General features: G+C 37.1%; 2 protein-coding genes across 2 annotated transcripts; both read right to left on the bottom strand.

Moving 5' to 3' along the window:
- Positions 1 to 1,156: 1,156 nt before the first annotated feature.
- On the bottom strand, positions 1,157 to 2,069 carry LOC141898405 (dynein light chain Tctex-type 5-A-like). The gene has a single exon (XM_074784263.1). It carries the CDS (start codon positions 1,791 to 1,793, stop codon positions 1,323 to 1,325), a length of 471 nt encoding a protein of 156 aa, XP_074640364.1. The 5' UTR covers positions 1,794 to 2,069; the 3' UTR covers positions 1,157 to 1,322.
- Positions 2,070 to 7,558: 5,489 nt separating this feature from the next.
- On the bottom strand, positions 7,559 to 12,179 carry LOC141899065 (ileal sodium/bile acid cotransporter-like). Its single transcript, XM_074785218.1, has 3 exons — positions 11,421 to 12,179; positions 8,648 to 8,819; positions 7,559 to 8,271 (listed from the first exon to the last, which is right to left on the bottom strand). Exons 1-3 carry the CDS (start codon positions 12,177 to 12,179, stop codon positions 7,559 to 7,561), a joined length of 1,644 nt encoding a protein of 547 aa, XP_074641319.1.

Raw genomic sequence — 12,179 nt, 5'->3', positions numbered from 1 at the left:
GCCATCTATCTATACATACTTTGTGTGAAAAGAATCAAACTTGAGCTTATGGTTAATAATGAGACGATCAACGACATATATATCAATTCCTTCGATAGATATATGATTATATTATTATCATAACGTATAATTTCCTTAAAGGTTTGATAACCAGTAGCAGGAAAAACACATTTACAATGATTGTACTTATTATTCGTGAAAGTGGTTATTAAGTGACGTAATTCATACAGCGTAGTCCGCGGCAATGTATATTGATAATGATGATAGTATCGCATCATCACAGAATAATTTGCAGTGAGGCACTTGAGGACACGAAGGGACAATGCTGCACTCGGTTTCGTTACTGATGTTTTGTGGTGAGCGATATCTTGCACTTAATTTTCTTTTTAGATTTGTGTACCTATTCTGCACCTATTTAGTCAGGTAGATTTTCTATCGATGAATTTTCACAGGCTTTTCAAAAGCCAAAGGTTCAATCTAAGATTCAAATTCGTTGCCAAAATAGTTCAATTCAGTTCAGTTCAGTTCAGTTCAATAATAATCAAGCAAGTTGAGTATGATCTAACCCATTCTACGTAAACAAATCTATAAATCAACTGAATTTAAGAAATCTGCCACTTAGTGCCTTTCGTCAATCAATATTGACTCCAACAAATTCGTAGAATATTCTATATCTCAGTACTCAAATCGTGATATATGTCTTCGTTTTTTCCTTAGTTTGAAATGAATGCTGTTATTAATGTAGAGGTCATGATTATTTCTACAGGGCTGCTCTTTTTAGAGGCCTCGATTGCTGTTAGAGATCTCCGACATGACACAACCGAAAACCTCATGAGATGCGAGAAAGGCTGTTCTCCAAATTTGAACGATGGTCGAACGACGGCGAAAGATTATGCAAGATACAAAAAGATCTGCGAACAAAGATGTTTCATCATGACCCGATGCCTCGCCAAATGTACGTACAAGGACAAAAGCTACTGCAAGAAGTACTGCCGCGTAGAACACAGTAGAAAATTAGATTCACTAAACAATGAAATGCCCACTAGTTTTCTAATATGGCATCTGAAAAAGGGAGTCGTTCAGGATTTCAAAACATCCGAGAAAAAGAAAGTACCCCGCAGATAGAAAATGTGTAAAGGATTTCATTCATAGCTCATGTATTCAAATAATGTTTACAAATTGTAGTAACCAGTACTATAACGGTAAATACATGCTATATATTGATGTATGAATTACTTGTATTTGTATATATAATTTGAATAAAACACAATTACGTTACCAAGTAATAGACATGATATAGGTTAACATGTATATTGTTTATTTCATTCTTGATAAATAGCGTACACTAAACCGACAGCAAATATCGAATCATTTCGATACGAACATTCGGCGTACGTATCAGTGAGAGGATTCCATAAACACTGACTGGAGACAGTCACTGATGTATTGTCCACAGGCCCGAGCATCACGTCGACAATGATACGAAAACGTTTGTATCCGAGCATCTTCACTTGATTTTTTATGAGCGTCGCCAGATCTTTACCGAGTTTGTTACACGCTTGCGCTTGATATTTGACGTCATGCAGTTTCTTCTCGAAACAATCGCTGATTATCCTCTGACACTTTTCCGGAAACACACGCTTATCCGGCTGCGTTTTGTACGTCGGCTCGTATTTCTTCGGCGGTTCTCGACGTCTGCCCAGCAGCGAGATTCGCGTTCCTGTACTCGTTGAGGGGTCACGACCATACGCCACTTTCTCCCTCATACGGAGAGCAGCCATCAAAGCAGCCATTTTCCAGAATTGAGATTCAGTAACGCGTTTTGCTTAATCGGTTTTTGAAGATTTTCGTTCAGCAGAACAACTTATCTAGATCTGTGTTAGCGTAAGTGTGACAAATTACCTTTGTCGTTACGTTGTTTTATACTCTAGTGAACTATATTTTCCTTGTTGTATACATTCTGGGAAAATTATGACTTTCGATTCTTTGTTCGAACGAACGCAATGCACGAATTTCCCAGCGGAGTTAAGGTAAATACGTACGAAAATGAATTACGAACTCATTCAAAAGCCCGTGAATGACATACTCACAACTTTGCTTTCAAACTTTTAAGTGTCCTTTGGTTCCTAACTGAAAGTTATATGGTTGGACACACTGTTGGAAATATTTGAAGTATGGATAAATATTTACAATTACTTATTCCTCAGCAAATTTCATACATTAACTCACCTGTAGATCTTTGAATTGAGATATCGTATCGTAGCGTATCGTCTTGGTACTCTGGTAATGGTCTCTTAAGACCTTGACGTCAAAAGATTTTGAATTATATATTGTGACCAGTAACTTTGTGACACCATACCGGGTGGGTGAATACGCGCTTGCCCGTAGGGCGGCTGATCAGGTACATCGTGGCTTTTTCAAAGCTGATACGCGACAAAAAATTGTATCCCCAAAATTGTTACTACGCCAAGTAAAATCTATGTAAAACTGTAAAAGAATTGTTTTTACGTGAATAACACGTAAAATCAATAATTTTTTTCTTTTTGTTTTTACGTAGATCTTACGTGGCGTTAAAACAATCATCACAATTTTTTTGTCCCTGATCAGCCACCTTACCTACTTGCCGTAGCTCTTTTATTCAGCGTATCTTTCTTTCGTTCGTGTCCTGCGGGCGGATTTGGCTGCGGAATGGTTCCGCTCATTTGGGTTACTGAAAGAAGCAACTGAAATACCATTCTACATGAAAATCTTCGACAGAAACGACCGCTAATTGACTGTAGAAACTTCATCGTCTACATATCCACGTACAAGACAATGATGCATAATGATCGACTTTTGTTACATAAATTCAACTAATTCCGCGTCTTATTTCTTATTATCTTTACCAATACACCGAGCAGCAGGAAATACAACGAAAGGTGTAGTTTTTTAAATCCTTTGAAATATTTATTCAAAGAGGAAAAAACAAGTTGGATTTCACTCACGGCGGAAATTTTTCACTCTTAAATATGGACAATACATGAATTATCGTCGTCTGATTGAAAGTTGAATTTGTCACCTTTGAAGTACATTAGATCGCTGTATCGTAATACCTGTACCTGCATCGTAGATTGAAGTGTGCATTGATATAACATGAAACGAGTGTAAGAAAATTGTAATGAGAACGATGAATAAAATAACCCTAGCGCCCGTTTTTAGACTAGGTTTCATTTGAAAAATCCCATCGTTTGCTATTGTTAACTATAGAAGTTAGCCACTTGATATAGGGGAGTGGATACCCAGTCTATAGAACTGGCCTATGATTTCTGTAAGGGTTATGAAAGAAATGTGGATTTCTAAGAATCTCGGAAATTAGAAATAGACAATAAACAGGGGTAGCAAGAGCCAAAAAACGTGGCTATGATATCAAGGGAAAAAATTGACACGCGAAAAATGAGTAGTCGGACATACATGATAATGAGACGAGATTTCATTGTTTAGATTGTCTTGAAATAAATGTACATATTTACAGTTTGTATAGTTGCAAACAGGACGAAATTCTAATATATTAACATAATCGTATATACTGAATCCTATATTTATGGCTACATGGGAAATTTGATATAAGACATGTTTAATACTAAAGTCTAGAGGTTTAAAATAGTAACACTTAAATGACACGTTATTTTGAAAAATAACTTTCCTGCTATACATAACATTGAAACAAAACATTTATCAAAATTAACGTACGTGAAGGAGTTCTAAGAAATCTATAATTCATAAACATATCTCAAATGTTCTATTTTCATTAAATTCCTAATTTTGCTGAACTGCAGGAAAATAATGCATTGCGATAATTAGAGATACGTGGATATTGAAAGGTATAGAGCTTTACCGCTATAATGAAAATACACTAATAAATCAAAGACCAATAAATTAAATACGAATGGAAAAGTTTTTACAATTAAGCAGTTAAAAGCATCCCAAATATAGTCATGAAGCTCAGTGAAGACATTCGGACACAATGCATATTAAAGAAATTGTTGATAAAATTAAATGAAAAAAAAAACGTTCGAAACACCCACACCTACTCTCAGTATTTTCTTTCTCTTAACTACAGTACAGTACTTCCAGGAACTATGTATGGTCATCGGAAAAGAGATAATCGTTTACAATTTGGGATATAGTTCAGCATATAACCATCGATGAAGTTAACTAGGGGCCTAGGGATACCACGTCCCGTTGGTGAAATACTTGACAATCTGACAATTTCAATATTCAACGCCCTTGGTGAACAAATACAGTAATCAGTTACCTTGAAACTCAACACAATCATAGAACCTGTTATGAGCTACAACTTTTCGATTAAATACGGTTACAAAATATGCATTGGGACAAATAGACAAATTGTATATGATTCAATATTCATAATAGGTAATCATAGGTAATCATAATTCCATTTGAAGAGATGTGACCTATGACAGTGTAATCAATTATAAAATATCATTACTATAAGTTAAAACCTGATGGTATTGTCTTCGTCTACGAATGAGGAGTGATCAGACTAAAATGGCTGTGGATTACGTAAGAATTGACTGAAAATGGGCACAGACAGGTCACAGGACGGCTATCTTGTGTCCGATTGACCAAATTTTGCTTATGCTGATGGGTCCAAGCTGGCTTCCGTCTACTGTTGGGTGGACGAACGTACGGATCCGATGAACGACGGACGAAAAGTGAACGCAATATTCTGCTGGGACTAAAATTCCAAGTGGGTCAAAAAGCAGAATACTGCATCTACATTCAACGTTCAACGATGCACAAGAATCAAATAAAAATGGGTATCAGAATAAGAAACTCAGCAGTTAATAATAACAATAAAATTCTATACATTAACCACGTATTATATAACTTTTGTCTATTATCTTGTAAGGAAGATTTCAGTATTACCATCAACATTATCAAGATCATCGACAAACCTACAACCATCCAGATGCCACTTTTTTAATCCAATATTGAAAATTTCAGATGATAAGAAGAAATGATGTTTTAAACTGTTCGTCATGAGTTCGTTAAAATGTGTTATCTCAGGGATACGCGCTTTCTAGCACCCCCAAATTTGAACTACGGCGAAAGAGAATAAAGTCACGAGTGCAAGAAGAGAAGTAAGGAGTTAAGAAAATAAATGTACTATAGAATATTCACAAATAGGTAGTTGTTGGTAAAACGAAGGAAGCGTATATAAGCGAGTATTTTTCTTCTAAGCAGCAGATAACATAAGCATTGGCAAATTAACAAGCGATTTTTGTCATTATCATTATCATCATAACTATTTAACATCGATATCAATATCATAGCTATTATTCTTATCAGGAAAATTAATAATGTGATTACTTACGTACGTAAGACCGGACAGATTGGAAGCGAACTCGTAAGAAGTAGATATTTTATGTATACATATGTATATATATATATTTTTGCATGAAGAATATGACACACGAAAAATTGCATACGTGCGTTTATCAAAAACGAGCGCCCAAGGTCACACACCGCCGGTCAAACTTTTATAACCATAGGCCTAATATTCTGAGCAATGCATCCTCAATACCACGCCTCACTATCCCGAGATCAAGAGAAAACACTTAAAAATAGGATCTAAAAATGAAAATGAGTTTTCGACGATAGAGTGAGTCCCTAAAGATGTGTAAAACTTTACAGTAATATTCATATATAATTTAACGGTATATTGTTCTATATATTGAAAATGTGACGATGGTGTATGTATTGATAATATTGTTATGATATAAAAAAGTGCCAAGCGCAAACAGTATTCAGGTATATCATAGTAAATCGTGTAATAGTCATAATATGAGTGGCTATGTGGACTAAAATGAGAATATATGAATTATGATTTATCTATTTCAAACTGCAAATTTGTACAACTTTTACTATTAATAGCTTACCAAGCGCGAAATATAATAATTTGATATCGCTGCTTTTTCCGCGAAACAAACCTTGCTAATACAAACCTACGTTTGACCTTCATTTTTTTGGCTATCACACGAAACTTTCAATTTCTATAGATATTTCTATTTCAAACCATATTAGCATCCTATATTGTGGAATAACGCTCCTATACAACCTCTTTATAGTTAGTAAATGTATTTTGTACGTCCGATTGAAAAGGTGAAAGAGACTATCAAGATAAGCATTTGCATTAGTCGTAATGTGAAACGGGAAATAGAGAGCGAAAGGGAGATAGTAATTCATGGGTAGATCTTGAAAAGATTTGAGATAAGTTTATATACACTTACGTGCGTGGAAACCACGGTGGAATACATTATAATATATATGATTTATATAAATCAACTATAAAGTCGAAGAACATTCCCCGTTAACCGGATTTAACCTCAAGCGATTCGCAAAAATGAAAAAAGACCAGTGTACGGCAGGCCGGTAGCCTATCTGAATAAAATGCGTTATTCATCGATTTTGCATTTTGACCAACGTGGCCAATGAATATTGCTAAAAAGACTTCACGGTGAAACGTTTTGATATATTGATGAATCATACATTCTGCATATTCAAAGATGAATGAAACTTATGGTCACAGGAGATAAATCTTGCATATTATCATTATTAGTTTAGTTTTATATTATCATTATGCCGTGTATAAAAGTATAAATAAAGTCTCTAAGACAACATTTAATTTTTGATCTCCATTTCATTCTTGTGTGCATTTACTATGTTGAATTTAGGTACATTTGATAATCTACATTTATTTTCCACTCTCTCATTCCAACAATTCTAACGATTTGGTTGAATTTTAGATGCGAGTCACAAGAATTTCGATCGATGCCTTCCCTCTTATATCTGAACAACTCTTGAAAAAACACTTTTTATTTGCATACAAGCAGCTGACTACTAATGTAAAACATGCCTACTGTGTATTAATGTTTACTGCGTTACATGCGGATGAAAATGAACCACACGGAAGCCATGCAAACGTAGAGGTGGGAATATATTCTCGCCATAAAATCAACAATATAAACCATGATATCCCTATTATTATATTTGGCAAGCTATCCTGCCGTTATTCAATGCAGTATGCATATGTAGCTCTATAAGAATCAATTTGCAGTACGATGTGCTGGTGGATCGAGGATATTCATGGATGGCGGTGATGGTGGTTGTGGTAGATCACAGACACGGCAATATTCATTCATATTGATTGCATTTTGTCCTGTACTGTGTTCGTAGGAAGCTCTGTGTATGAACGAATGGCTTTGATCACTACTTGTAGCATCAGCTCCGAAGCATTCCTGGTGGTATATACTTTAATGCGTAATGGCTGGCTGGTCCTAGCAACTTATGTCATCTGTTGTTACCGGCAAGTTCGTGATAACAGGGCTGCCATATCGAATGGTAAATAAGAGCACTGATACATCACATGACCTCGAATATCTTCATATATTCTAAATTCACATTTGGCACCAATATGGCACCATTTTCATATTCACCGCGGGTGATACCAAGAAAGCCCTCACGTAATGATTTCAAGAGTCACTGCATCAAGATCCTATAATACGGTCACTTTTTCTTGGTCAATGAGATTCTGGCCTTCGTCATCAACTTCCGAGCCTTCCCCGACTAGATATGGCGTGGATAAAGCTGACACCTGAGTAACTTGTGCCAAACTCGACGCTATGCTAAAATTTCCTTCTTTGTCTTTGTTTATTTGCATATATCCAAGTGCAGTTTTGATTACTTTGAACGTAATAAATGTGCATATAACGGGTACAGGTGCGAAGAAAATGCCCCAAATGGGCAATGCGGAAGCGATGTCCGCCTCCGGTTGATAAAGCGAAAACCGAAGAATACACATGGTCACCATACAGTTCGAGACAGAGCACTCCGCGGCCATTGTTTTTATGTTTGGTATTGACTGTCGGGTTACGATACCAGCAACCAGGCCCAGCAGAAACCCAGCTAATGGCAATGTCGCCGAAGCGGTAACGCTTGCATAATCGATGACACTGAACATATACATGTTAATGTGCACTCCGAGGGTACCGAACAAGATGCTTGCTAACAGCAGCAGGGGTTTAATAATCCAGTTGAGGAAGGCCTCGGCGGAAGACTCGTAGAAATGTTGTAACAATAGACCTAGCACCATAGGGACCATAATCATTCCTAAGCCTATGGGAATTTTGTACAGATCGATCTTCATCACCTCCGGCCCGTTGATTATCGTTTTCTCGTTTAGCACGAAGATCCACAGAGGCGACGTGCCTGAAAATAGAAAAAGGAAACGACAATAAATCAACGGGTAAAATCGTGCGACATCGATTAAAATGCGTGTGCAACCGAGCAGTCGGATATACGTCACTGAAAGTGTACAAACTGAAGTATTTGACAGGAAATATGAAAGTAGAAAAGAAGAGAGTTATAAATGGTAGGCATAATTGCAGTAAGCGCACTTGTGCCATATCTAAAATTGCGAGAGGGATGCAGCCTGGTGTTTTTCTCGATAAAACGTCCATAACAAGATTCATATTATTCCACAGTTTTACAACATATTAACATCGTGTACATGTCTTCTGCCCTGGGAACTCAACATATATGCGTTATATATAAGAAGAGTGCTTCAGGTATCGAAAGTGCTTACCAACGGCTAATATCACACAAAATGCATTGCTGGCACGACTCAGAGAATGCTCTCCTCCCAATGATAACGACAGCAAGTGTCCCAAACCTCCTCCGGGTATCGAGGCCATCAGTAATAAACTGAGCGTAAGTTCTTTACTCAAGACGAGCCACGTTGCTAATCCGTACGCAACCTGTAAAACAAAAAATATCTCTTTATTTCTCTTTACGAAATTTTCATACACAATGGAGCACATAAAAATCATAGAATAATTTGAAAAAAGGAATCCGCGACTGACTTTTCATCAATACATGATGCCTCTTGAAATTTTCATTCGACGAATTGATTTCTGTTTCCATCTCAATGGATACAACTGTACATGTAAAGGTATAGATTTCTGATTTTGTGTACTGGTAAATGTGATGTTTGCGTGCTAGTCTGCGCAGATTCTATAAACAGCGAAAGGAAAGCTCATTAACTTAAGCATCCAGATTTTCCTCCAGACGAATATGTGCTACACAACGGCACCAAGAAGCCGTGTCATTAGGGTTAATGGGACGGTATAATGATCGCTCCAATTGCCGAGGTATGCTGACCGGCCGTTGAAATCCCATTGGATATTCACATAATTCAATAATTCAGATTCGTGCAAACATCGGTATATCAAACGTTCCCCATTTCCATGATTGTGACGAAAGGGCCGGTTAGGCAGTCCTCAGAATACTAATGAGAAAGCCTTCGAGATTTTAGTACGTTTTGATTAAACGATTTATTTTAAAGAATCAAGAAATATGTGAACGCAATCTTATTTGGAATTCAAATAAAACATGCACATAATGCTTCAATGTGAAGTAATTAGCTGATTGCCCATGGGTAATTCTTAGTATATATATGTTAATAATTCAAATGTTTTCCAATCTAATTGAATCACGTTCTGTTTTCGTACATGGTTCATTCTTTGTGTGATGAAGTTGGATTTGCTCATGCAGCCGATGGTTTTAGTGTTTACTTAGTAAATTATCAACAGCCACGAATTAGCATTTAACTCCAACTCCTACTGGCAGGCGTTGAATTGATTAACATAATCTGTTTTAAGCTTTAAATCTTTCCCTTCCTCCCTTCTACCCCTCATCATCTATGTTTACTAGACTGCTAAATGTGTCAGTAGAACCAGCGGAGAGATTGGCTTATTTTACTATCAGTTGAAAGCGTTGAAGTATCTCATTGAATTGGATATTACCGGTCGAATTTGTGTATTGCCGTGATGTTAGGCAAGCCAATATGCTGATATTCCGACATCACATCGAGCGTTCAATAAATCTCGTAGGAGTGATGGCGGAAGAATCGATATCGAAATCGTTGCAGGAAATAGACGGAGAGGCAGATCAAACCTCACTGTGCGTCATAGGTTAACGGCAGTTTTTCTGCAGCTGAAGAACCCGTCGAAATAACATGTTCATGAATGCCATACTAAACTAATGTCATTGAACGTCAACATTGAATCAATGACAATGACAACTTGAGTAGAAACGAAGCCCTCAATATACAGAATCTAAATTTTCTCGAATAGGATGAATATCTTAACGGAAAATCCGCTACGATGTATAAACATGAGAGTAGAGTATATAATGCGGTGGGTGATTTGTGTCATTGGCGTTTTACCGTTTTTCCATCTTAATTTGCATAATGAAAGATCTTCATACTGGCCCGTATTAGCAACCATGCTAGTATATATGGTTTGAACAACAAAACGGAAAACTACTTTCTCAGAAAATTCATTTGTTTACTCAACGGAAGAATGGTTTTAGAGTCCAAGGCTAGCTGCTATAAATGGAAAATGAAGTTCCAATTGTCAAGAGATACTTAAAGAATATTCGAAATATCTTAAAACAACATTTGTTACTATTCCCACGCCGACATGGGAAAAAATCAAACAGTACCACAATTTACTAGAACCTAGTAAACTGGAAAACAATACATCTATTTCTTAAGCCAAGGACGGAGTTGATAACGCCTGTGCACGATACAAACCACAGAAAAGAAGTAGGAAAGAGATAAGAGTTCACGAACTAAAAACAAAATAAGATGCACGTCTTGTAGTTCTTGTTCTACAAATAACCTCCCCTCGTTATACGACGCTCTGTTCGTATTCATTATCCTCATCTTCGCCGTTCATATATAAGCTATAGTATACTTGTATCTTACATTACCCTTACCAATTTTTAGATATATGCATACTTCAAATAGTGAAAAGGTGAATTCAACAATTCGTAAAAATCAAAATTAGCTGCCGAACCAATTGTTTTGGTTATTCCACATCTTGTCTAATGAATTGCCAAGAAGTGTCCACAAAAGAGGGTAAGTAATTTTTTCATGGTAAGTGCGTATTAATTTTTAATCTCGGTGTTGTATGGTATCCAATGGTGGAAGCTGCAATAGCACCGACTCGGCTCAACGGCGGGAAGCATATGACGCTGATGACCAGATTTCATATTATCTCTATTTATTGACAAGCCATGTGTTGACTGAGACAATGTTGTTACTGCAAACATTACCGAGATGTAGAATAAAAGGATACATTTCAATGTCATGTATTTCGCATGGTTGACAGATTTATTCATATATCACTTCAGCGAAGCGTACAGTTATTTGGTCTTGATACGGGACAATGTACAATTTCAGTAAGTGCATCGGAAAATTGCACGGGCGACACAAGATAGAGATGACGAATCCCAATCCTAGTAAAAAGAAATATATATGCAGTATAAAAATTAACTATGTCTATGGTACATACCGTTGGCATTAGCAGAAGCTGGCAGACTAAGAGACCAATCAGACCCAATGGATTCTTATAATGTTTCTTGATGCTTTCACCATCACATAAGCAGCCGACAGCGAAACTAGTCAGAACGGCCAGCATCGCGATCAACACGTCAAAGACCGTATCTACCATTCTACGCCTCCGCGTGACGACCGCATTATAATTGTACTCGTACAACAGTTTCGTGTCCCATAGGCTGCCATTTGGTGTTTTTAATCCCTGAGAGTTGTAAGAATACTGTATCATTTCGATAGTGAAATTCACACGTCCGATGTGGAGCGGTTCGATCTTAAATCCCTTTTCCTTGTCGCAATTATCAATCCATACGCTAATGCGGTCACAGTCGTCCCTGTTGATACAACGACGAAGGTCTTTCAACACCATCGGTCTCGCTACCACGAAATCTGATGTTTTTACGATAATGTAGATGCTTTCATTGTTTCTGCGTTCGAGAATTATGGGTGAATGGGGGCACGAACAGTTGAATCGGATTACTTGGAATGGCGAGTCGAGTAACAACTTTCGACTCCTATTCGGTTTCAAATCCATCACGCAAGGCAATGGACCGTCGGCCTCTTCCAAACTCATCACACGACTTTCGGCAATGGGATCTTTATGTCGCATGCCATTTTTGTAATACGGTTCATAAACGAAGCCCCAATTTGAAGGGACAAAGCTGCCCAAAATTAAAACAAATAAAGAGGTAGATACACGATATCGCCACAATGCCAT

Source organism: Tubulanus polymorphus, chromosome 2 (assembly GCF_964204645.1).
Source record: "Tubulanus polymorphus chromosome 2, tnTubPoly1.2, whole genome shotgun sequence".
NCBI lineage: Eukaryota > Metazoa > Nemertea > Palaeonemertea > Tubulaniformes > Tubulanidae > Tubulanus > Tubulanus polymorphus.
This window is presented reverse-complemented; position numbering and strand designations above follow the sequence as displayed.